Genomic DNA, 26,298 nt, shown 5'->3' with positions numbered 1-26,298 from the left:
CATCTGGAATCGCATCATGCATAGATACTCAGCTGCGCCACTGATAGAGCCAGATGTGTTTGGGAGTGTAAGATGCATTTAATAGTGTCACCGGCTCACCGAAACATGAAAGTTATGTACGTATTGGTAAACAGTAGAATTTATCCCTAGTAAAGTATTCTTACAAATTCAATCACATCCAATAAAAACTTCATCGCGAATTCTTTTTAGGCTTATCGTGATCAGTAGCAATGCCTAGACAAACCCGCTCGGAGATTGAGTTTCAGATTGACGTAAGCGACTACAATCTCTCAGATGAGGATAAGAGATATCTCAAAGATGTCGAGGAAAAACAGGCCAAGTTCCACCAAAAGTTGGAGAAAGATGGAAGATTGTCATCATATGAGGAGGAAGCCTTGAGATGCACTAGCCATGATGAGTTTACGAATTTCTGGGATAGGTATTGTCGACAAGCACACAATGGATTCCGGAATAAGCATGATTTTGGATGGAGACGATGTGTTAAAAAGTCTCAAAGCTTCGCAAATCACGTCCTTACCTTTATGAATGACATAAAACCAGCACTTGACGTGTGTAAAGACTTTGGGAAACCCTGGTCTGGACTTGCAATTGGAACCCTTACCATTCTTTTTGTAGTAAGTCTAGAAACTCTTTCACTCTTAGCGGAGAGTGAAAATTCTGCCTCGTCCTACACTAACTAGGTACTTATTAGGTCGGTTCTAACAAGCACTTAATGGAGGAACAGATATCATCTGCCCTAGAAGGAATAAGAGACCGACTGCCAGGATTTGAGATGTTAAAGCAGTGTTACAGTAATGACACCATACTCGAAAATGGCTTAAGAAGAAACATACTGCTCGCTCGCTCACCTCTCAATCATTGAGTTGGTCATGGAGGTAATTAAATACTACTTTCGACACGGTTATCGTTAGTACTTGCGTCTATTATCAATGTCTACCTATCTGAGAATTTAGCTTTGCTCACCTCTTCAAACTCAGGGAGATGGATAACTACTATACTGAATTCAAAGAAATTCAAGGAACTATCGGACAGAGTGAATGAACGAGTGTTTACTGTTCGTTTGCGATGCGAGGAGTTAATCAACTTGAATATTAGCCAAATAAAAAAGAAAAATGATGGTAGGCAGATATCTTACAGCCTATGATTTACTATATAAAACCTAGTTGCTAACATGCGAAGATCTCCTGCGGAGAATAGATAGTAAGTATACCCTTCAATCTTTCCCCCCTATAAATAAAGACACAAATGTCACCTTACTAACTATTCGGAAACTAGTACTTCTTCAAGGTGATGCGCATAACTACATTTCCCGGCTCCAGGAACTCTTGGGTATTCCCGCTTGGTCATTAGCTCTCTTCGAGACGGAAGAATTGGCATCCTATCGTCTCAGCCTTCAAGATGAAGCTTATTACGAGCAAGGGGTATACGAGCAAATTACATATACGAATATCAGGAATTCAGGACTCGGTGACATTATTTCCCAGTGGTCAGCGAACGGAAACTCTTCGATGCTCATCCTCACTGGGGTCAGCAACACTAATATAGCGGCGATAAAGCGTCACTGTTGGCTATCTCCTCTAGCACTCGGCGCTTCCGATAAAGAGCGAGAAGCGGAAACGCCGCATGCGTTCTTCCTCTTTGGCCGACCGAACCGAAGATCCCTCAGCGTAGCAATACCCATTATCGTTGCTCAGCTAATTAGGCGTAGAGGACAGAACTTCTTAGAGCCACATAAGCTAGCTCTAACGTCAGATGCCGAGGAATTCGCTCATTTGGGTTCTGATCGACCCATGGCTGGTACCGATGTCGAAGACGATAAAAGCATCGACGTACTTAGCCGACTGCTATACGACACAATTAAGATATTCCATCAAGAAGAAACTATTACACTGATAATTGACCGCTTAGACGCATGCGAAGAGATACAGAGGGATGAATTCCTGCGTGTAATGGCTAGGATGATTGTTGAGGCTAGCTGTGTCGTAAAGGTCCTCGTCGTCACTCAATGGGTAATTGACTGGAGACCAAATGAGCGAGAATTAAGGGGAGTTTTGGGTGTAGACGCCACTCTACAATTAGAAACCAAAGTACAGGGATTCATCTTACTAAGGCAACATCAATATTTCTATCTTTTCTTCTATGCAACAGCAAGTCAACGACTAAATCGAAGGGCAGATGAACTAAGTGTCGAAAATACTCCGTAGACGTGAAGGGGGGGAGGAATGAGTTGAGATTTTAGTCCTACAGTGCTTCGGGTTATTCTATTTCGAGAGCAGCTTATGATCTATGATAAAATAAAACAAAAATACCTAGTATTATGCTTTTTCTAATAGGGTAGGGTCAGATCCTACAAAATGTGGTATTATTCCTTTAATCAAGCTATTTGCCATAATATTAGCAAGATCATATATTAGGTGACCGCATTCCTATTTAATTATAGATGGTCTGTTTCATCATGGAATAAATGAGCGCTTTTGAAAATGCAACGGATTTATACTCGAGATTACTGACCTTGGTGAATTTACTTGGAATATCTAGAGACACCTGGGTTGGTTGCGTGGAGGGTTGCAAATTCTTGCGACAGGTAGGCAAATCCACCAAAATACTTTCTAAAAAAGAAAAGGGAATGAAAAATTGAAAAATAAAAATAAAAAAAGGATAAAAAGTGCAAAAAGTCGGCTGGAGCCTGTTATCCGCCGGTTCGAACAGGCCCCCTCCGCGAAAAACCTGAAAATGGCAAGTTCCCAAAGGGATAGGAAGCCCGGTGCTCCCAACTACGCCACCCCGTTTTTACTCCCAGGACTCCAAGGCGCCTAGGGGCACCATCCCGATTAATTGATGCACTGCTATCTACCTATATATGTTACCTAACTGTACCTAAGCTTTTAAGGTTTGTATTTTCTCGCTTAAGAAAACAGAAGATACTCGATAACGTACCTATGTACTTGCAAATCGTTCTCTGGACAAAAATTCCCATTTCATTCATTTATCCAACACCCCCTATTTTGAACCTGCTATTTTCTTATGACTTATGCCTACATAATTTTCTCACAGCCTCCCGTAATGAAGATACCCGTATTCTAATAGTCTTGCTTAGGGATTAGCATCAATTTCGACTCAAAATACGCTATAGCACTTTGCAGTGATCATGTAAATATTTCGAAAATTGAAGCTGCATATAGTTAGTACCTAAATCATAGGTAGCCTCGGTTTGGAATCTGTACTTAAGGTACATAACGCAGTAGCTACCTCACAGGTGTTAAAAACCTGAATTCTATTTCTACGGCACGAGTAAACTTGGTCGGTGCCTGAGGGTAAATGCGTATTGTAGGTACATTAGAAGGTACACTTAAAGGTTTATTTTTTATATTTCAGTGTTTGGTCACCTTATACGCCGAGTTTCACTTTGGAAGATGTGCTTTCTAATAAATGCAGTGGTATTTAGATTCTAACTACTGAGAAACCCCTAGCAACGGTTACTCTAGACCTACTCTTTAGTGGATTAGCATGTCACGACCTTAGAATTTTATTTCTTTTGTTTTCTTCAAAAACACAACGTCTTATTTCACCCCATCTGCATCAAGACAAAATTTCTTGAAATTTTTATACACCATAGGTATCTAGAGGAAGAAACCTAGCAAAATGGCGTTTGTGGGGGAGCAACACTTCCCTCACCTTGCATCCGGAGGGAACCAAGTAAGAAACTTGTCAACCTCTTTCAACCTAGTTACTGTGAATAAAACTTAACCTATTATTGTAGAGTCAACTAGAGGAGCATTCAGTAGTTCTGATACCTGCACCTACGCCGATCAAAGATGAGTTTCATATGATGGAGAAAACGATTAGCCGACATACTCGGCACATTATTGAGCAATCTCAAGGCCTTATTCAAGCCTATCATGATACGGGCGATAAAACCTGGCTAGATAAATATCGGGCGACACTCGAGAATTACATTAGTCTATTCGATGCCTTCGCTATACATCAGACACAATGCAGGAATGCTCTTCAAGCAACATTAGATCCTCTACAGGTAGTCCCGTCGAACAATACCACTTCATTTACCAACAATCACGAAGCGGTTATAAGTCCAGTAGCACCTGTTGCCTCTACTCAAGATACAACAATCATCCGTCGAGATTACACCCCCCATCAAGTCAAAGAAGAGGTGGTCACTCCGTTGCCACTATGTTTGTAAAAGAAAATCTCGATGTCCTGGCATAGACAGCACAAGCTTCGTTTCACTCTCTTGTATGCTGGTATCTCAACATACTCGGCACCTGAATGGCACTTCGCACGAAAAGTACAGGGCGAGTGGATCGTGGGCGATTGGAAAGTGCCAGCCAAAGGCGTCGACGTTAAGACAAATATCGTTCTGGGTACGCGCTGAAATGCCAATATTATTCACCAAGCACACAACTACTTGAGGGCCCATAAGAATACCTTAATCCACAAACTAGCCCAAGCTAAGAACCAGTCGTTGAAGAATCACGAGCGAGATTTCTAGGAAGACACTCGGCACTTTTCTAGCAACACCTTCAAGGAAAAAGATCTACTACTTCATATCATTCCCGCGGGTTCAAATGAAGTGACAGTTAGCTCTGGTCGTATTCTCCTCCGTGATATCAATCCCGATGGTGACGAGGAAGTCATATGTCCCCTTTCCAATACAAGAATCCATCCTGGTGGAATTAGCGTCGACGACATGATCTTCTCAATTGAAGAGAAGACCTTGAGAGATCTTCACCTTCTTCGCGAGTTTCTCATAAGCTACGTCGAAGGAAAGAGTGCAGCTAGACAACGTTAAGTTACGACAATGATTCCGAAGGATATTGTGGCCTTGAATTGATGACCACTCCTACGCGTTTTGAGGATGAATCGCCAGCTATGACTATGTCGTCTTTTTAAGGACTTTGACAGCAGGGTTGGAATGTTTACTGAATGTACTTGTATAAGTGTCTACCTGTCTTGTTTAACCGGAAAGCTTTTGCGAGACAGCTTTGTCGAAGCTGGAAGTTGAGAGACCGGTTACATTTGGGTTTTAGAAAAGATAAACTTTTATTATCTGGCTTGGATAAAATTAACTATCTATATCGCCTTAATTTTAGTTTTTGGTACAGTAATGAAAAAATTCTTGTAATTTCACGTTCTTACAACTTATAAGACGTTGCGAAGGTCACGTGATGTTCATTGAGCCGCTTAACAATGGATGGGTAACCATACAGCAAATGCTAAACTTTTATTTCCATTTCTTATATGTCAGATAATACTAATACAGCTAATGTGCAGTGTCGATTCTACCCGGATATGGTAAGGCTTAAGTTTCAGCTATAAGTTATAAGTAAGTACTTACATAAATGGTTAGCATAGCTATGAAGACTAGTAAAAGGAGTTAAAGGTGAATATTGATGCAAGATCGGATTATAACCCCATTTTAATTATGTAAATAGGTGGTCATGTTGAAGAGGCACTCGAGTAATGCAAACTGTAGGTACCTAAGTAGCATACAGTACCTTATGTGAGAAACGGTTGCCCTGAACATACATGTATTTTATGCAGGCAAATATATCATAACAAACACAATAGCAAAATGTTTCGTGACTATTGATTATCTACCTACACGCATGTAGTAAAGAATGGTTCTTTACTTCGTATTTAACTTTCTACGTTCGCACCATTCTTACTGACCTTCCGAAGCTATAGACTTAAGCAATAACAAAATCACTTCTAAGATTCGATAGAAATATGGCATCATCACGAGCACTTCAGTCTCCCCAAGCTGCATCTGCAGGCGATCTAGTGAGTTAATTTGCTGACAACCAGCCACAATAATGAACACAAATGCTAACGCATCTTCAATAGCGCGGTGAAGAATGGTGTCGCATCCTAATACCGGTCCCCAATCACGACGAATTCTTCACAATTGAAGAACTAAACACCCGCCATACCCACGATGTCCTCACTCATTGTCAGGAGCTCTTTGAGACGTACCAAGATACAGGAGATTCATCATGGCTGGAAAAGCGCCGCCTAACACTCCAACAATGGCTGGTTCGATTTGACGCGATGAGGGTACATCAAGAACAGTGCAAGAACGCTGTCCAAACGGCTTTGGAGCTATCAAAGACAGATGATCCGGACCATACTTATGCATCGCCTAGAGCTCCTTGTCAGTCAGCAATTGAGAAACCTGCAACTCCTCCCCTCTTCCACAGTAGAACCACGCGACGAAGACTGCAACAAGTTGGCTCGACTCCAATCGAAGAAGAGAGAGGCTCATTAACGCCTCAGAACTACTTGGAACAGAAGATTGAGGCTACTTGGGATAGATATAACTGGAACCTCCAGTTCAACCTCACGTATAACGGCTTTGGTGCCGACCCTCCTGACTGGTACTTTGCGCGAAAAGAAAACAGACAGTGGGTTGGGAGCGGCTTGCGATGGGAATGCGATGGAGTAAAGGTAAAGAAGTACCTTGTTCTATCTACACCGCGCAACCTCACCATCGTGCATCACGCACTGAATTTCCTACGAGACCATAAGGAAAGGCTTGTCAAGGAGCTAGCAAAAGTCAAGGGGTTGTCGCTGGACCGACGTCGCCGAGACACTTAGGAAGATGATCGGGCCGTGTTCAGCGGCAACCGCCGGGACGAACCGCTGCAGCTTATGGTTATCGAAGTCGGATCGAACCGACAGACCTTTGCCTCAGGTCGCATCCTCTTACGCGACATCGACTTCGAAGGCAACGAGGAGATTCGAAGCCCCTTGTCAGGCGAAATCGTTGATCTGCAAGATACCAGTTCTAACGATTTGATCTTCCCGGTTGAGGAAAGAACCTTGCGGGATATTTATAACCTCCATGAAGACATAGAAGCCGAGATTGATGCACGCGATGAAGCGGCTGAAGCAGCGGAAGCAGCGCGTCAGAATGATGGGGAAGATACTCCCACCTAATCGGCCGTTAAAGTTCGATTGCTCAGCACAGGAGATTACGTGTTACACATGAGGGGACCTTTTGTGATTAATGCTTCTATGTTCGGCTTGTTTTTAGAAAACACTTAGCACGCTTGCTGAGTGCGCATAAGTGTTTTACGTTCCATAGCCAATTCAAGTGGTTCTCCATCCCTACTTTTAGTCCTTATGTTATTATATTTTTCGTATACACCCATCATGTAATAATAATTGCTGCATCTCAGTGTGTTTAGTTTCCGGTACATTAATAAAAATCCGATGATTTTGAAATGTCTCTCACTCTGTAACTTATAAGACGTTGCAAAGATCACGTGATAAATAAACAACCTTATGCTGTGGAAGCCCACAGTTCCATTGATGTGGCTTAACCCTAGCCACAGACTGTAGAGTTCAGCCACAAATCTAATGATAGGCGTTGATTCCGTCCTTAAACATGTGAATGTAAAAGGATCAACAAAATTTAAAACAATGAAATTTATTCGATGCAAATCATATCCTAATCTACGTACAGTACATATTTAGGACTCTCCAACGTCGCCTTCCGTGACTCCATGTAGTCATGCTATCGTTCTCCCTATCCTCTAGGTATCTATCAGAGCAACACGTAGGAAGTAGGCCGTAGTTTTCGGGTTTAGGTGTAAAGTTATAGAAATGGGTTTGTTTACAAGGTGTCCATCTTGTCTAGGATGGCACGGGTGAATTCGTGAGTAGTGGAATCACCACCCATGTCGCGGGTGCGGTACTTGCTGTGGAACTAGTTAGCACTAATAATCATAACTTATTCCAAGAGAAACTTACCCTTCGGCAATCACACCATAAACGGCCTTGGAGATGCGGTTAGCGTGGTCGTCAAGACCCAGGTGGCGGAGCAGCATAGATGCAGAGAGAAGAAGAGCAGTAGGGTTGGCTTGGTCCTTGCCCTTGATATCGAGACCGACGTGTCGGCAACCAGGCTCGAAGACAGCAACATCACGACCCATGTTGCAGCCGGGAACGATACCAGGACCACCGACGAGAGCGGCACCGATGTTGGACAAGATACCACCGTACAGGTTGGGCATAACCATGACGTCGAATTGCTGGGGTCGCGACACGCACTGCATGCTAGCGTTGTCGACAATCATGTCGTTAGTCTCGAGGGTAGGGTATTCGGCAGCAGTCTTCTGGAAGGTGCTTCGGAAGAGACCGTCAGCCAACTTCATGATGTTTGCCTTGTGAATACAAGTGACCTTCTTGCGGTTGTTGGCTAGCGCAAAGGAGAAAGCGAACTTGGCAATTCGCTCCGACTTAGCACGGGTAATGATCTTGAGGGACTCGACGACGCCCGGTACACTCTGGTGCTCCAAGCCGCTGTATTCACCCTCGGTGTTTTCTCGGATAATGCATAGATCGACATCCTTATGACGGGTGTTGTAGCCAGGGATGTTCTTGATGAGCGAGATAGAGGCATAGATGTCAAGCTCTTGTCGCAGAGCGACGTTGAAACTCTGATGTCCTGATCTGCTGATAGGCGTGTGGAGGATACCCTTCAATGCCAGCTTGTTCCTCTTGAGGGAAGCGACAGATTCGCGGAACATTTCCTCGAGGCTACCAGGCGAACCACTTTCCACACCAGAGACATCGACTTGCTCCCAATCAATGGGCACGCTGTCGGCCTTGAAAACAGTCTTGACACTCTCAGCTACCTCGGCACCAATACCGTCACCGGGAATGAGGGTAACAGTGTATTTTCCGCCATACTTCGTAGGCTTGAAAATGTCGGATTGGACCGTCGCAAAAGATCGCGAAGCATTTTGGATGTGCGATTGTTGACGGGTGGCTGTTCGCGCCAGGCGCTGCGGGAGAAGAGCGTTAGCCGAATTATCGTCTTACCGAAAAAAGGGCATGTGAAAGGTAGAGGGAAGCTCGAGCCATTGGGCTCAGCAAATTGGAGATATATGTACCTGGGCAGCTCTGGCAGAGTTTCGCGACAACATCGTGGGTTGGAAAATTGGTATGTAGCCTTATTAAAAGGGAGTGATGCGTCGGAAGTGCTCAAGGAAAGGGAATCAGTGATGCGAGGACTTGCAAATGGCGCAGGTGGTAAAAAGCTTGGTGGATAGGTCCTTGGTAGGCTAGGCTTAGTGCTGGTTGGTGGGAGGGAGAATGGGCAAGCCGTGGCATTCCGATCGGGTGAACGGGGGCAAGAGAAAAAAAGAGAGCACGGTTCGTTTGAAAACACCCTTTAATTCCGATGGTACTTTGGTACTTCACCACGTTTAATGCCAGGTGCTACAGGTTTTTTTTCTAGGTTGGTGGCTCTCTAGCCACATTATGCACGTAAATGCGGGTATATGTGGCGCTATATCTTATCTGATCTGATCGCAGAATGCATAACTTTTAGGTACGTACCTCAAACCCGCACTTTTGTGTACTTACATGTAGGTATTCACATGTAACGTTCCAAAGCAAGGATTATTCGACTGAAGGAATATTTTCTTAAAAGAGTAAAGTTCTATCCCTCTTTCAAACAGATAGTCATGAGTCTATTTAGAAGATATTATATTAGCTTAGCATCCCCTCGAGAAACTACGACGAAGATTAGATTACTTTCATTATTTCGACAATCTGTAACTAGTTTATATGCTGGAAACTCCTGCTAATAGTAACCGCCAGGATATTCTTACCTTTGAAGTTTTGATAAGAACATCCAAAACGACTAAGACAATTAGTCGAGGAATAAGAACAAGGAAACTATACCTACCTTATATATACTAACAAGCTGAAAACCACCGCGATGTATAATATGTGCTGTCAATAAGGGGTATACGAAGTTTCGTGAAACTCAGGCACTCATAGACTTCAATTTTCAATAAGGCGGAGCACTGCAACTCCTCTCCACTTGCTTGATTTATTTTGATATTTCCTAGTAGATGCCACTGCTCTATATTGCATCGATTTATCGGTCCAAGCTTCCTTTCCTTTTTATTTATAAACTTCACCCCAAACCACTTCCGTATCACAAAAGGGGAGATCACACGATAAGAGTGAGGTGTATATAGAGGGAAACTTTACTTCTCATTGAAAACTTAGCAGGTATTACTTACTCTCCTAGGTCTCCGCATCCACCTCATATCTTAGTTAGTAACCTATATCATTCTATCCTACCTAAATGGCTCCCAAACGCAGCACGTCAGCATGGGCAAGAACCAATTCTGCTGAACGCCACTCGTTTCAGACAGAATCTCCTTCGGATAATAGGTTTACTTTATATACCTTTCTCATTTTTCCATCTTCCCTTCTGAGTAGGACATCCCTAACCTGAGAGTTGTGGGCACACACCAACAACCCTCCTCGGTAACTCCTAGAAGAAATAAACCCAGCCGGAACGTAAAGTATATATTATAGCAAAGGTTACAAAACATACAGATAAGCTGTGTGAGGGAAAAGGAGATTGAAAACCCCAAGAAATTGGGTCGTCTGACTTATACCCGTTATGCAACCTGTCAAACCTCATTACCACTAAACCCCTATCATTAGCCAGCCGTCCGTATATCAAAATAAAGACACAGCAACAATGGCCGAATACGCGGCGGCAGCTATCACAGCTTTGACAACAACAGCGGCCATCGTCAGCAGTTCGACGGCGTACAGGCAGCAGATAAATAGAGGATATAACGGCATCGAGAACCCACCATGGCAGCGCCGCCCCCCGTTCACGAGCATGTCCCTTCGACGTGCAAGTGCTTACTACGGGCAGCCATTATACTATCCGCCCGGCTTACACGAGCACCTTGTGCATCACGCCGAGTGCCCGGCCTCACAATGTCACTACAGAGCTTTTGTATGCCCTCTCTCTTATTCTCTCCTATATTTTCTCGAGGCCGTTCCCCACGGCCCCTATTAATAATTTTGCTAACGCCTCTTTCCCACCCGCATAGCTCATGGATTCGATCCAGCGATACAACGAAACCAGGCGAGCCCTGCGAGAAACGTACGTGTGGAACCTACGGGAGTTAGCATACGTACATGCGGCACAGCCGCGCAAGCCGGCCGCTGACAAGACCGCCGAGGCCGATCGCCTCTATACTTACTACGTCTCGCGGGTTCGAGACGTCTTCGAAGAGCATCGCTGTGATCACCGCCGGCTATTCGGTCAGGACTACCTATATTGGGCGCAGCCCGAGCGTGAGGACCATGTAAGGCTATTATTACGCGACCGAACGAGAAGCAGGATCGCCAGTCGTATTGAGAGTTCTAGTAGCGATACCAACGGCAATAGCGAGACGCAAAGTACTGATTGCACCAACACTGAGGATGTGAAAGGAGAGAGAGAAGAAGTTTCGGAATGCGCAGAAGGAAACGGAGGGGACGAAGAGAACTCAGTCGGAGGCACAGAGGACAAAGTAACATAATTTCCCTTTTCCTTTCTATTCTGCTTTTCGGCAATACCATTAAACGCCTTCGTAACATAAATGCCAAACCTCGCATCGCATCCAGGGCAGACGGGACGGGGGATTCTAGAACCTAATACAAGCAAGCCTAGCTAGTATAGCTCCGGGACGGGCAAGGAGTAGTACAAAACGGAAGACCCGTGCCTAATACATACCATCACTACCAGCACCCCCTTATTAGATATATACTTACACAACACGTTATCCCTCCGCAGGGTATATCTTTTTTCTCGAAATAAAATGTACTCCTATAGTTCCGTGCCGTGCCAAGCCATGCGTTTAATCAATCCAATCATTATGTTTCATCTTCATCCAGTGGCTCGACTCGAACGAGGATCTCTTCGAGAAGGCCCTCGAGGAAGGTACCGACTTCCTTGCCCATACCCACGGGCTCGCTCTTGTCGAGCCGGTCAATCTCCTTACACACGTTGGCCAGCTTGTACACGTGCTTGCGGATGCGGTCGTGTGCCGCCTCGGCTCGCTGCCGTTGCGGGGTAATAACCTTTTTCGTTGCGGTAAATCTGCTGTAGCCGGATCTGCCGTCGCTTAAGGGCTTCCTCGAGAGCCGGGAAGATAACGTCGTTCAGTGCGTCCAGCTCGCCATTCGGGTTCGTGGGGCCGGGAGGCGGGAAGGCGTCTGGCATAGGAGCCTGCTGCTTGGGCTGTGCCTTTGAAGCAAACGCTTGCGAGCCCGGGTTAGAATGCTGATTGCTAACTCCCCGTGGAGGCTGTTGTTGCGCACTAGGTCCACGATATGGAGGGATTTCTGGAAGTGTAAACGGGATGGGTCTAGGAATTCCGCGTTGCTGCTGCAGCTGGGCTTGAGAATTCTTGGGAGTTATAGGCTGTTGCGAATGAGTAACTTGAGATTGGGGAGGCGCAATACTGAGAGCGCCCATATCTTGCTGTATTTGATCCTTCAGTGCCCGATCATAATCGGCTGATATCATGCTGGTATTAGGCGTGGGCCTCGAAGGCCGTGGAGTACTGGGATCTTGTGCGTATTTCTGTGGTGAAGGAGGTAATGGAATTTTTGAAGGTGATACGGGTGTCACGACCGGGACAGGTTTCCGCTGAGGCGAAGATTGCCGGGACGTCCCTAATAGCGGGGCGTTTGCAGCCTTCAATGTGCTGGTTACGGAGGAATTGGCGAAGTCTTGGGCTTGAATTTTCGTCGGTGATGATCCCCTGGGGCTCTCACCATAGTCTGCCTCCAACGGTCTTGATGCCCTGGCATTCCTAGTAATTCATCCATGGGTTCAAACCAGGTCGGTTAACTATTCCTCCTCGGCCGCTCACTAGTCGGACAGTGCCAAAATCCCACATATCCTCATTAACGCGTTCTGGCTCAACCGAATCTTCTCGTTCTTCCACAGTTTCCTCTTCCTCCGACTTATGGGTTGCGCTCCATCGATTATAACGCTCAATTAGCTCTGTTAAGTAGCTAGTTTTCTTCGCCTTTCGGATGAAAGGGTGCTTGAGCAATCTCTAGCTACCGGCCGTTCTTTCGGGTCTCTTTGTAGACAGAGTTCGATGAAATCTTTGAATGCTTTTGTGAAGTTTCCTTCTAATCTAGGAGGAGCATTTTTGGGGATCAGGAACAAAACTTTCATTGGGTGGATGTCGGCATAAGGTGGCTCGCCATTGGCAAGTTCTAAAGCTGTAATTCCCAGCGACCAGATGTCTGCCTTGTGATCGTATCCGGACTGTTTAATGACTTCAGGAGCCATCCAAAACGGAGTACCAACGAACGTATTCTTCTTTGTCATGGTCGCGGAGAGCTGGCCAGAGACGCCAAAATCAGCCAGCTTCACCTGACCATTGGAACTGAGTAAAATATTCGCCGCTAAACCAATACCTTGTTAGCAAATTCATATTCGCAACATCTACAAAACTCTGCGGTAATACCTTTAATGTCTCGGTGAAGCTTCTTATCTGCGTGAAGGTAATCAAGGCCCAAGAGCAACTCCCTTATGATTATTGCAATGTAGTCTTCTCCTATCATGCCAGGCTTCATGAGATCGGCGCAGCTCCCGCCGGAGCAGTATTCCATCACGATCCATAGCTCGGCACCTTTCGCATATGATCCGTAGTATTTGGTGACGTATGGTGATTGAAGCTCGGAGAGAATGGCAATTTCTTGTATAATATCTTCGACCTCATCTTCGGCGCTCTCGATATCGATGACTTTGATAGCGACAGCTTGACCGCTCCGCCTCTCAACGCTTGTCTTAAAGTTAGCCATTGGTATAACAAGATGACCCAATTGGAAGCACAAACCCTTTGTAAACTTTTCCAAAGCTTCCCCCACCTAAAGCGCAGGTCAGCAATAATCCCCAAGGTAGTCCCTATGCAGAGCGTCTGCGAGAGTCTGACCAATGCAGTATTCTTTGGTGTACAGAAGCTCGGGGTCTAGGGCCTCATTGCTCTCGTCATAATCTCGTTCAGCCATAATGCAACGCAGCTTTCGTTATTCGTAGTATATAAATTCGTGAATCGTAATAGTGCGACGTTGGTTGTTAAGTAATCGGGGTAGGTATCAAAGTAATCAAATCGTGGTGATTTTGGATTGGCTGATTCCAGAAAGGAGGTGAAGGCCTGCTTGCAATAAATCTCGAATTTTCAGAACATAAACGTTCATAACCAGCTACCTAAATAATTCAGAGGTTGTATAAGTCATAAGACAGCTTTGATCAGCTTGCCAGAGAAGAATGAAGGTAGAGTGCGAAGCTCAAAAAAAAAAAAAGGGTTGTCCAATACAAAATAGAAGCTTCAACGAGGAATGAAAGATGATAAAGTGACAAGATGACAAGACGAAAAAAGCACCGGCGATTCGGTAGCATGCATGTACCAATGCGACAAGATCGATGTCCAATGTCAACAAACGCGGCAACGGCAATCAATGCATGCCCAGACAATGTGATGAGTGAGAGAAATAGGCAAGTCAAGAAAAATAGAGACAGATGATTTGTTGTGACGGCGGGAGAGCTGGGCAACTGAAAGCACTGGGGGCAACAGGGCAACAGGGCAATTAGAATATGTACCTAGGTACATGTATGTACAAGATTCTGATAGGTCTTACAAGGGTTAACAAAGTTCGACAGGGGGTTGATAGGGTTGGATAGGGTTGGACAAGGTTTCCCGCTATGGGTAACGTGGGGTTGAAAGAGGGACGTTAATCGATTGGATAAAAACTAATGCGGTGAGTTTATCTCCCTGTTTCCCCGGCACCGCAGGCTACTGCGGGCATGCGCGCAAACGCTGGGCTGAGATTCCTCGTTACGTCGTTACGTCGTCACGTTATTACCACCTTAGGTACATAGGTACATAGCTGCGTAAACCATGCAGTCCACGTAATAAGGTCATAAAAAGTCGCGGTATATATAAGATACACGCGCCACCGCGTTAGATATAGCCTCTTAGCCCTATATACCTATGTACCTTAAATAGGTACCTACTTTTTAGGTACATACGGATTGTAGAATAAGGCTTGAAAACTTGAATTACATTAATATGGGCTCAAATAAGACTAACAAAAGAAAATCAGTTTTATACAAGTTTGTCAGATTAAATAGTTATTATATTAAATCATATCTATTGATTATTATGCTCACTACGAAATTAATAAGCAGCTGATCGGCGTTTTGAGAAATAAGTCTCATCCATTGTTAAAGGCACTACTAAATTCCGAGGTAGATTGCCGTCTTTGACCGACTATTACACACCGCGTTTACTTTCCTATTCCACATTTGCCAAGTAAACGCCTGGTGTTTATTCTGCTATTTGTTAACAGAGACTATTATTTCGCATGTATATAAGTACCTAGGTATTGAAACAAATAGAGGTGTTCTTTCAGATAACATTCGATCATTCCCATTCACTTGGCGCCTGGGTCCGAATATTCGGGTCACCACCAGCCCCGCATTCAGCTATGGCCCATAGGGTTCGAGCTCAGGTTCGGGGACTTAGCAGAACCCCTGATTCAGGAGTCAGCTAGCTGGAGGAGTCTTTGGTAAAAGACATGGCTTTTTCTTTTTCGGGAATAGCACCTGTTCCCGAGATCAAATTTCCAAATTCCATATCTGTTATAACTTCTCCCGAAGTAAGTCTTAGAGAGACATAACTATGATGTTGATCTTGCTAGTTTTCAAATAGTGTTATATAGATTCAGATACGATTGACTACCTTAGGTAAACTACCTGGCAGCATATTAGATACCTATATATTGCCAAGATTATACAAGACATATTCACCCTTGTTTGATGGAGTAAGGATAATGAGGCACTATGAAGTTGATTTTATATCTATAATGGTTACTTCTGTTTGTATTGTAAATCTTGAAAATGACGTTATACTAATATCAGCCCCTCATGCTGTGTTCTATCATGAGATATTAAAATTCCGGACTGTCGAGATAAAAGTCATAAAGAGATACTCTCTAAGAAAGGTTCTTATTATAAATACCTACCGATAACGTTGATGCGAGCTTCCAGCCTACCATACCAACCTGCATCTCAAGTCTCGGCCCAGGTATCACTCGGCCCGGTTATTTGGCATAATAAAAGGTACTCGGTATATGAATAATGCCTGCAGAACATAGAAGATGACTGTGCCATAGTAAGATCAAAACGATTGCGGAAATGTGCTTTTTGTTTTGTTAAATCATATCAGTCTTTGTTTAATAAGGGATATAGCTTAATAGGATAATGACTTCAAAGGGGTTACTGTTCATAGTCAAATAGAGAATGCCCAGTTCCTTACCACCTATCGACGTAAACCGGCACAACATTATAGTAACTACGAGACGATAAGTTGCTACAAATACCAATCGTCATGTTTAATCTGTCTATATTTGATCGGCGACAGCATAGACATCGTGCTTCCCACAATACAAATCGGCGCTCATCTAGGAATTCAACTGAGTTTTCACCTCGACAGAATGTGGCCAGAGAGCCCGAGAGCGAATATGAAACTGCAACATCAGGACGACAATCAACGCAATATGGTTCCGCGCGATCAGGGCAACAGTCAACACAATATGGTTCTGCACGATCGGGGCAACAGTCGACGCAATACGATACCGGAAGATCAAGACAACAGTCAACGCAATATAATTCTGCACAATCAGGGCAACAGTCGACAGCCCGTGGTCACCCCTTTTCTCGTGGCCGTTCCTCTTTGTCAACGCGCAACCCACTTGGGCTAATGGAAAGTCCGATTACACCTTCTTATCAATCTTCGTCTTCATTATATCCACCTTCAACAACATATAGCCCTGATCGCTCGTCATCGCGATATTATCCGCCTTCAGTGAAGAGATATCCGGCAGAATCTTCACGTGACACCAGTCGTTCATCTTCGCATGATCCTGGGCCTTCACGAGGTGAATCTTCACGAGGCGAATCTTCACGTGGCGAATCTTCGCGTGGTGAGTCTTCGCGTGGTGAATCTTCGCATAGGACTCACCACTCACATTCACGCGATCGACCCCCATCATCACATGATTCTCCGCCTTCTTATAGAACGCTGCCTTCGCGAGATGGTCGTCCACCTCCGCCTCCGCCTCCGCCCCCACCCCCACCTCCAGGTGGACCATCACCTCCAGAATCCGATTCTTCAGATTCTGGAGATTCTGAATACGAATCTGCACTTTCACATATACCTCAACCTATAGATGAACCTAGACCCCCGACAGCCCTCAACCTTCTAGCAAGAGCACGAGCTGACGCTCGCGAAATGCTTCGACAAATGTCAAGAACAGAGGCCCGCAACATACGAAGCTTCTTCGAGAGAGATGGAAGGAATTTTCAATATCAAGGTATAGCCGGCCATGGTGCGAGTAGCGTTGCGGTTAAGGTCAAATTGAGGAGCCGTTGGTTTAGCCGTCATTCTTCACAGATGTTTGTCGTTAAACGTGCGATTGTGGTGGAATCCAAAGGAAGCTAAGGAACGAAAACCGTATATTGAGAGTAAGTATTTTGAAAACCTAAAGGAGGCTATGGGATTTCCAAATTCCATACGGCTATATCCCCGTTATAATTGTCATTAGACCTAGCTTACTCTTTCAAAGATGCTGCGCGGAGCCAAACACATCATCCAATTATATCGAACTTCCGGTATACGTAACCCTATAGATAGCGCGCGAGGTCGAACAGTGATAATGGAATGGGCTCCTAATGGAACTTTGGGAAATTTCATCACCAGACTAGCGCGAAGTCGAGACCATCAATCCAATCGAATATTCCATATATTATTCATGTGCTGTAAGTAGTACTGGGGATATGAAATTTGATACTTAATTATCGTTAAGGCTAACATTTTGGCCCTTATCTAGTGGTTCGCATGTGTATAGCCATGGCGTTCCCACCAAGACAGAGAAGACGCGCAAGACCTCAAAGGGAGGCACTCCCTGATTCAAGAGCTGCGCGGGAGCGGAAGACTCAACTTATCCACCACGACATGCATACGAATAATAGTAAGCTCCCTTCTACTTAATTATCTAAGAGATGCATATCCATATAGATGTTACTAGAGTGCTAAGAGTCGTTTACTAATATATCTGTTTTAAAATCTAGTACTGTTTGCAGACGTTGAACCTCCTGGTGACCTCGATCATTACGTGATCCCCCCGTTGAAACTTATAGATTTCGAAGACGCTGAGGTACTTTCTAACCCACGCAGGTAAGACTATCTTTCTCCCGGTAGTTACTAGCAAAAGCACAATAACGTTGACATTATCCGTGAAGATATAACGAAGCAGTGCAGTCGAATATATTAAGTATCGGACTGGTACGTGGCCATTTATCGTTATATACAATCCCGGTTAACTTATTGACATACTTACCTATGTTTAAACAGATAATGAGATGCATACTTACGGGCAGTACAAACCTGGACGCCCATGCTGTCCCTGTAAGGATTAATGTTAGTGGGCTAAATGTGACCATCACATCGTATGCCAACTTTCCTTCCAATACCTACCCAGATATCGACAATGATCTTAAAAGCCTTGTCGTTCAATGTTGTGCTGTTAATCCGCTGGAGAGGCCTACCCTTGAGGATTTGTACAATAGAGCCCGTGGCCACCTCCGCGACAGGGAATACGATTACTATCGAAATACTCCGAGCGCACCATACGAAAGAAAGCCATGGATAACAAGATTAGTCCAAGAGTATATCCTTAACGCTGATAATTAGAACTTGAGTAGAAGGGGTTGTTACAGTAGACCTCATAATCCAGGTTATAGGGAGAGTATTTGTCTCGATACGGAGGCTGAAATAGCATGCGACAACGGAGTAAACAAGGGTTAGAATGAAATAGGCTCCAGCAAACACATATAGAAAGTCGACTAAATATCAATAATGTCATTAAATGTACCTAGGTAGGAGTATATAGAGAGGAACTAGTAAGTTCGTGGCTAATTTTAGGAATATATATTCATCTAATGTTTTCATTATAGCTGGACAAGGCATATAAACCAGCAAGATCATGTCCGTGAGAGTCTTAAGTAGCATTTTGAGGAATGTGTTTTGAAAGAAAAAAACCAACATAACTAGAGTATAGGGGTTAGCGGTATAATTTATATGTCCCCATGACAAAATCTAAAGGACGGCGGAAATGTTCATTACGGGTAAGTTAGTAAATATTATCAATAATAGTTTACAATGGGTTATAAACGCTCGATGATAAATGTAATATAGTAAATAGAACTGCCATTAAGGCTCGCAATAGGCGAAAGCCATACCAATCCTTCGTAACACTCAAAATTATTATATGACAATTCGACGAGTAGCTAACGAGGATAGTTGAGGCTTAATATCATACCTCTCTATCCCCATTTTCTGCCCCAATGCTGTACCATTTTCTCCAAAGACTACCAGATAATATTAGGACTGCTTTTGTTTCGAGAAGAGTTCGGCACTTTGCTCGGCTATCATGGTCAACCAACTCGGCGACCTATTTACATAATATGGTAGTAATGCTAATTTGGGGTTTGATCTCATCACGTAAACTACCCCAAGTTCTAACCTAGACTTTCTGTATTGATCGGTTCTGATGTGACTAGGTACCCAAGAAATTATAGCTTCACATAGATCGGCCATTCGAAGTTCTACATTACCTAACACCCGAAGACTTTAATTTTACCTTTTCATTGAGGAGTTAAGAACTTCCTCCTTGTGCACAAGAACGGTTACTATTATAGAGTAGAATTCCTTATAGAGAGGGTTTTTTTTGGTTTTTTTGTTGTTGTAGTTAAATGTTAATAGAACACATTTGAGTCTGCACACATGGTATGTGGTAACGAAGAGCTAATCACGACGAAAACAAAACTGGCCTTAGTATTGACTGTACGAGAGCTGTATTTCGACTTCAATTGAGAGGGGCGGTACAAACAGTAGGTTTGTTTGATTCTCATTCTTGTTTTTATGATCTTCAAGCAGATATCCGTTTCTAGGAACTGTGGATGATGGGGCATGTATGCTGCGTTGTAGATAATATTACCTACCTATGTATGTCAAGGATTGCTTGGCCAGTCATGACAGATTAAGATAACCCTAGAATAGCCGCTAAAATTTAGATCGTAATGCGAAAAGGGGTATGGGGAACCCCATCTTAGGCTTAGGATCAACGTAATTCAAAAAAATATAGTCTACAGATACGTAGGCTGAGTAGTTATATTCGGGAGACTAGCTATTGTAGTTACCTAGGTTAGTTATTATATATAACTAGTGAAGCTATCTCCATCCAATTAACATGACATTGAAATCAGGATATGTTAACATTTGGTGAATTAATTGGGTATGAAATTGGCCGTCGTCTTTTGAACATCATTTGTAAATGCAGCATACTATTTAGAATGCGTATAAAGTTCCCAATTAACTCTTATGTGATTGATAGTTCAATCGTAAGTAGAGGCGAGTGCGGTGCATATAATGCGCAAAGTCCCGAAGAGATCTGCAGGCCATGTTAAGCAGTTTGACCGCTATGACTGCGTACCTAATGTTGACTTAAGAGGAGGCCCACGAAAGTCCTTACCGATTTCTCTATCGAGCTAAGACTACCCGACTGGGAACTAATAACATATTTCCTGCTTATAACTCACGCCAAAGCCAATTGGGTAGAGTCCAGCTGGGTCTGATAGTTGGATCTAACGTTTAACTTAGACATTGACCCACGAGATTATTTTAGCTTGCTACAGTATGAAGGAATGAAAGAATGAAAAGCAATCAGAAGAGACAAGTTAAAAGCTTAAAAACATAGGTAGCTTATCGCATCGTTGGCTAATGTTGGCTAATATGAAATGGTAATGGTTATTAGCCTACCTAGGTACCTACTTATTAAGTTAAGTACTAACCTAACGCGTCAATATCCGTATTAGTATAGGTATAGGTATCAGCATTTAGTTATACGTTGAAATTGCACGTTTGGAATTGGAAAAAAACAATACTTTTCCCTCGTAAAAGATGTATGTAAAGACTCTCGGTCTTCTTAGTGATATCATGCCACGGCCGGTGACGAGAGCCTCACTTATAATAACCAACCACATGATGTCAACAATACCGAGAACTATTATCGGAATCGCGCGAACGGCGGATTTTTTTTTTTTTTTTTAAATTTGGCCCACGCAACCCACTCACCCTTGATAGCGTTACAGCAGCTCGCGCTTAGAGTCCCATTCGTCAATTGATGGGGAAGGAGGGAAAAAAAAATATTTCAGTGGAGCTATAGTTTTACGATACGCCACTGATAGGGCAAATTATTCTTTCAGCCGAATTTCCAGTCTACGTCGCACTGGTCGCGATGAATGGACCCGACTGGATCATGAGACATTTTCGGCAATGCCGTAGTATTTCAAGCAGGTAGTCTAGTTAGGTACTATGTAGTCTATGTAAACTGTACCAGCAGACCAGTTATTATTTCGAAAACTTTTTCTGGAAGAACATGTCTCTTTTAATAAAGTCGATGGTAACCGTCTCAAAAAGCTTATTTATATGAATTCCCCTCACCTCGTATACATTATCATCACGTTCCCCTTTCACTTCCCACCTCCCCTAAGTAAAGTAATTAATTACATAACACGATCCTTCTAGTGTTTCTCACGTTACGCTCGTGCGCCTTTGTTGTCGAGCTGATTTAACTGTCGAGATGGACCTAACCATCAGCGAGGGAGAAAAGAGTCCCAAGGAGAATTCTCTGACTAGCAATGGTGGTCAGAAGGATGAGAAGGATGTTGAGGCTGGTGACGACCAGCTACATCGGGGCCTTCGCAGTTACCATCTCCAGTTTATCGCAATCGGAGGAACCGTCGGAACTGGCCTGTTCTTAGGAAGCGGGGAGGCATTGGCGACAGCCGGGCCTGTTGGCTGTCTAATCGCTTTTCTCTTCGTCGGTTCAATCGTCTTCTCCGTCATGACGAGTTTTGGGTGAAATGGCTTCATTTATTCCGGTTGCCGGCAGTTTTACCGTGTACGCTTCTCGATTCGTCGACCGCTCTCTTGGTTTCGCGATGGGCTGGATTTATTGGTTCAGCTGGTCCATAACGTTCGCCCTCGAACTCGTAGCAGCCGGCGTTATTATCCAGTATTGGGACTCGAAGCTTAGCATCGGAATCTTTATCGCTATTTTTTGGGTCATCTTCACAGGCGCCAATTTCTTGCCAATTCGTTATTTTGGAGCCTTCGAAATGTGGTTCTCTAGCATCAAAGTCGTCACTATCGTCGGTTTCATCATATTCGCCATTTGTATTGATGCTGGTGCGGGGAAGAATGGATATCTCGGTTTCGACGCCTGGGTACACCCTGGCCCTTTCGCCGAATATATTTTTACTGGAAACACCGGGAAGTTTGTTGGATTCTGGTCGGTACTCGTTACCGCCGGATTCAGCTACCAGGGAGCAGAACTTGTCGGCATCGGCGCGGGAGAGACTCATGACCCAGCAAAGAATGTCCCAAAGGCTATTCGGTGGACATTCTGGGGAATTTTATCTCTTTTCGTTTCAACCATCTTTTTTGTCGGCTTACTCGTGCCTTATGATACGGAAGCTCTTCTAATCGGCACTACGGATGCCTCAGCATCGCCACGCCACTTGTTATCGCAGCCAACCTCGCTGGGGTTTCCGTGCTTCCCCATATCATCAACGCCGTCCTATTAACCGCCGTGCTCTCTGCTGCAAACTCAAACGTTTACTCCGGGAGTCGTATTTTAGTTGGTCTAGCCTCGGAGAATAACGCCCCTGCATTCTTATCCCGTACAAATCAGTATGGCACTCCCTATTTCGCGGTTGGTGTCACTTCGGCAATCGGGCTTCTCGCCTTTATGAATCTATCGTCGAATGGCGGCGACGTCTTCGATTGGCTACTAAATATCACTGCCATAGCTGGTTTCATCACCTGGTCTTGTATCAGCGTCTGCCACTTACGATTCATGAAAGCCTTAAAGACTAAGGGGATTTCCAGAAAAGATCTCCCATACGCGGCTCCGTTCCAACCATACTTAACCTGGTTTGGACTCTTCTTCTGCGTATTGATTCTCTTGACTAACGGATTTACTGTTTTCATCGAGTGGAAAACCAGCGATTTCTTCGCCGCATATATTAGCCTTATATTGTTTGTTGTGCTCTTTGTCGGGCACAAACTCATATGCTGGACAAAACCCGTCAAGCTGGCCGATGTAGACCTTGACCGTGACAGAGTCCAGCAATAATTTTTGTTGCATATGTAAATATTTATAGCAATACTTATAGTTTATGATACCCCTAATATAAAATATTAGAGTCTATTAGCGTTGTCATTAGAAATCTTACTAGAGAAGTCATAATAATTACTCAAGGGCATTATCGAAACAAGAAGCTCTCACCTTTATATTCACAACACAGTGAATAGTTACCAAGGATGAATAGTATCCACCATCATATAGTCTCATATAGTCGTCGACTGCAGTACGTGCTTTCCAATACTCTTAAGTATATCATAAGCTGCTCTGTGAATGCTGATTATAACATGACGTTTTCTATACTCGTCGAGTATACGCCGCCCCTCTTTATAATCGGCGTCTACGCCATATTATTTTTTCTAAGCCATCGACTATAAAATGTACCTCTGTATAGTCGGCGACTACAGCATGTGACCGCCTAACAGCACTTGCCTATCAAACAGTATCTGCTCCACGTTCACTTGCCTTACATTCACTTACCCTGCGTGTACTCGCCTTACATGAAGTTATCTTGTGCACTTTCCTTACATTAACTCTCCATTAGGTTTCGATTATCACCTGTACTCGCCCTGTCAACCAGATTGACCCGCATAAAGTACGAAAATTTAGCATGTACTTGCCTAAGAGGCTCTCATGACCCTCTACCATTGGCCACGATGTGCAATCTAACCAGGTAGCTACCGCAGTCAGTCTTTTTCTCACCTACTGGCCTTTCCTCATTCCTCAGGAACACAACTTTCGAAATCTCTATATAATTCCCCAGGAAATCCCAAGTTTTTACCTTTCCAATATTTTCTTTCACAGGAGGCTTTTAATTATTGCACTCGAGTTCCTCGAAACCTGCAACCACATTAACCAATTATCTCTTCACCCGAGTTAATTTAAACCAACCTGACAGTTAAGTAATCTTAGCTTTGAGGTCGAGCCAGTTCAATTACTTTTCGAGTTTCGAAGGTTAGTATTCCCCCAAGACTCCTCTTACGCCCTGTCTTTTACCTCTTTAACATGTTTCCCTTCCACATTCCTACTACCATTTTCCCTCTCTAAATAACACAAATCATAAAAATGCGTTGAAGAAATCAGACCATTGTATTGAAAAGAAACTACCCTTTTTCATACTGGCTGATACCCCTTACTTATTGTCCCATATGATATATATGTATATGGCCTTACAATACTTCATTATTGCACCTTTCAAGACTTTTCAAGCCATTATCACCCCAGATTCTGATTCTCTCCTAGCGATCCAAGTCAAAGCTCTGACTACTCATCCTCCAACAATGGCTACAAGCGCCGAATCATCAGCTATGGCCATCGCCAAAAGCGGCTCAGACACAGCCGACGTTGTCATTTGGGGCCTTGTCTATAATGATGATTACAAGAAAGGTGTGAAAGAGAAAACCGCTAGTCAGTTTTACGAAAAGAGCTTGCGCCAGAAGGGCAAATCCGCGACCAAGTCTAGTAAGGCCGAAGTGAACAACGATGGCATCGATAGCGGGAGCAACAATAGTGCTGGAAATACTCCGAATCTACTACGACCAGGGAAGTGATGGGCGAGAAGAACACAGCCCCAACAGACCAAGTACTTAAGGCATTGATATTAGGAGACGATAAACGACTAGAAGTTCCCGAGGCTACATCATACCGCTATGTCTATGGACCTAGCGAGCCCCAAACCGCACCGGCGAGGTACACTCCCCGGACTAGCATGTATGATATTCATTGGGAAATGATCGCCACGGACGGAAAGTCGTATCACAAAGCTGACGAGCGAGATGGTGTCAATCCCCAAAATATGGGCCCGGGTAAAGGAAGTCCACATACGCTCTGTGATGTTGAAAAGGACATCTTCATCATAGACAGATACGCTTTGGCATTTGTCGAGCGTCCCGATGGCGTCAATAGAAACGACAAGGTTGATATCTTTGAGACGAATGATACCAAGAAAGCTCGTCAACGGATTCCGGATTGGCTTCTACGCCCCAGGAATGTTCTCTTCAACATTAATGATCCGGGAAGTCTTCTGATTTACTTGGATCTTCTCGAAAGAGCATCTACATACGGAAAGGACGGAAGCAAGGACCTTATCAATGAGAAGAAAACAGTTGGCTTCTTCTCGGGGCCCAAGCAATGTAATCACAACAATTGCCACGAGTGGCGTAGTGAACAAGCGAAGAAAATGCGGACGCCAGCGCAAAAAAATATCCTAAAGCAACCTTGGTGGGTCTTTGCTGACTTCTGTCCGATGGGCACGACTGCGATCTCATTCAAAACTTCGCAGCACCCTGAGGATGTAATTTCCGCCGAGGGCATCCATAATGCGGATGCAAACCGTTGTCGCGCCTTCTGCCACGCGATGCTGAACCATTCTCCCTTTAAGGAGGGTTATGCCATCCACCGACAAGGCCATATGTTCCCGCTCTTGGTTCACGCTAGTGGTCAGTGTTTAACTCCCAATGACACTGGAAGGGACCAACTGGATGCTATTGTTAGCCAAGTTGAGGATGGCCGCACGTGCTATGGCTGTGCCGAGCAGCGCGATCCATCAAAGATCTTCGCAAATAATAGCATTCTTAAAGATCAAGCTACGGGGCTGATCTATCTCAACTATGAGGTAGATGAGGATACAGTGATGGCAGATGGGTAATGGCATGAACGTCGCACGCGAAGAGAGACAAGTCAGTCTTGACTCCTCATCGACTCTACCGTTGCTATCGCTATACCTACACTTTTCCTTCCTTTCCATCGTAGCACCCCCCCCCCAATACGTCACACAATAGGGGAAAATCTGCCAAAGTGACAAAAAATGCAAGTCTATTGATGCTATAGAGTCGATGGCAGTTTATTGCAGATACCCTTGAGACTCGAGTAGGTTCAGAACCAAGTATTCTCTTTAGCCTATTGAGCTAGGAGACAAAAGGCATTAGATGAAAAACATGTAGCTACCTTAGGTAGGCAGTCAATACTGAAGCTTTCCTTTAATATTTTTATTCGCATAATTATGAAGTGATTAATCAAATTCGTACACTGGTTTTCTTGAATGTTTATTGGTTGGAGTACCGGCTTTGATACGGAGGTTATCGTTGATATCCCGGCCGATCGCCGGCCCCACTCTGCCCGCTAGCCAAGGTCTACTGTTGAAGATGCTCTTGCCCTAGG

The 26,298-nt window shown here is 44.2% G+C and overlaps 8 protein-coding genes across 8 annotated transcripts; 5 read left to right on the top strand and 3 right to left on the bottom strand.

The window, feature by feature from the left end:
• Positions 1-5,766: 5,766 nt before the first annotated feature.
• On the top strand, positions 5,767-6,975 carry GL218_09076 (uncharacterized protein; the record flags this gene model as incomplete). Its single annotated transcript, XM_033585900.1, has 3 exons — positions 5,767-5,820; positions 5,884-6,483; positions 6,634-6,975. 3 exons carry the CDS (start codon positions 5,767-5,769, stop codon positions 6,973-6,975), a joined length of 996 nt encoding a protein of 331 aa, XP_033440126.1.
• A 679-nt stretch (positions 6,976-7,654) lies between these two features.
• Positions 7,655-8,969, bottom strand: GL218_09075 (Isocitrate dehydrogenase [NAD] subunit 1, mitochondrial; the record flags this gene model as incomplete). The annotated part of the gene is made up of 3 exons (XM_033585899.1): positions 7,655-7,739; positions 7,792-8,828; positions 8,937-8,969. The coding sequence occupies 3 exons, from the start codon at positions 8,967-8,969 to the stop codon at positions 7,655-7,657; spliced, it is 1,155 nt and encodes a 384-aa protein (XP_033440129.1).
• A 1,580-nt stretch (positions 8,970-10,549) lies between these two features.
• GL218_09074 (uncharacterized protein) lies at positions 10,550-11,387 on the top strand (the record flags this gene model as incomplete). Its single annotated transcript, XM_033585898.1, has 2 exons — positions 10,550-10,816; positions 10,914-11,387. The coding sequence occupies 2 exons, from the start codon at positions 10,550-10,552 to the stop codon at positions 11,385-11,387; spliced, it is 741 nt and encodes a 246-aa protein (XP_033440128.1).
• A 334-nt stretch (positions 11,388-11,721) lies between these two features.
• Positions 11,722-13,878, bottom strand: GL218_09073 (Serine/threonine-protein kinase svkA; the record flags this gene model as incomplete). The annotated part of the gene is made up of 7 exons (XM_033585897.1): positions 11,722-11,823; positions 11,870-12,633; positions 12,692-12,857; positions 12,923-13,272; positions 13,335-13,651; positions 13,707-13,737; positions 13,803-13,878. 7 exons carry the CDS (start codon positions 13,876-13,878, stop codon positions 11,722-11,724), a joined length of 1,806 nt encoding a protein of 601 aa, XP_033440123.1.
• Positions 13,879-16,332: 2,454 nt separating this feature from the next.
• On the bottom strand, positions 16,333-16,923 carry GL218_09072 (uncharacterized protein; the record flags this gene model as incomplete). The annotated part of the gene is made up of 2 exons (XM_033585896.1): positions 16,333-16,600; positions 16,649-16,923. The coding sequence occupies 2 exons, from the start codon at positions 16,921-16,923 to the stop codon at positions 16,333-16,335; spliced, it is 543 nt and encodes a 180-aa protein (XP_033440122.1).
• An 857-nt stretch (positions 16,924-17,780) lies between these two features.
• Positions 17,781-18,623, top strand: GL218_09071 (putative protein kinase superfamily membrane protein; the record flags this gene model as incomplete). Its single annotated transcript, XM_033585895.1, has 4 exons — positions 17,781-17,901; positions 18,002-18,107; positions 18,173-18,215; positions 18,285-18,623. 4 exons carry the CDS (start codon positions 17,781-17,783, stop codon positions 18,621-18,623), a joined length of 609 nt encoding a protein of 202 aa, XP_033440125.1.
• Positions 18,624-21,856: 3,233 nt separating this feature from the next.
• GL218_09070 (Arginine permease) lies at positions 21,857-22,579 on the top strand (the record flags this gene model as incomplete). Its single annotated transcript, XM_033585894.1, has 1 exon — positions 21,857-22,579. One exon carries the CDS (start codon positions 21,857-21,859, stop codon positions 22,577-22,579), a length of 723 nt encoding a protein of 240 aa, XP_033440124.1.
• A 1,840-nt stretch (positions 22,580-24,419) lies between these two features.
• GL218_09069 (uncharacterized protein) lies at positions 24,420-25,786 on the top strand (the record flags this gene model as incomplete). The annotated part of the gene is made up of 2 exons (XM_033585893.1): positions 24,420-24,595; positions 24,682-25,786. 2 exons carry the CDS (start codon positions 24,420-24,422, stop codon positions 25,784-25,786), a joined length of 1,281 nt encoding a protein of 426 aa, XP_033440118.1.
• Positions 25,787-26,298: the final 512 nt, after the last annotated feature.

Source organism: Daldinia childiae, assembly GCF_008694065.1.
Source record: "Daldinia childiae strain JS-1345 chromosome Unknown Scaffold15, whole genome shotgun sequence".
Taxonomy (NCBI): Eukaryota; Fungi; Ascomycota; class Sordariomycetes; order Xylariales; family Hypoxylaceae; genus Daldinia; species Daldinia childiae.
Note: the sequence above shows the minus strand (reverse complement) of the source record. Positions and strands in the feature narration are given on the sequence as shown.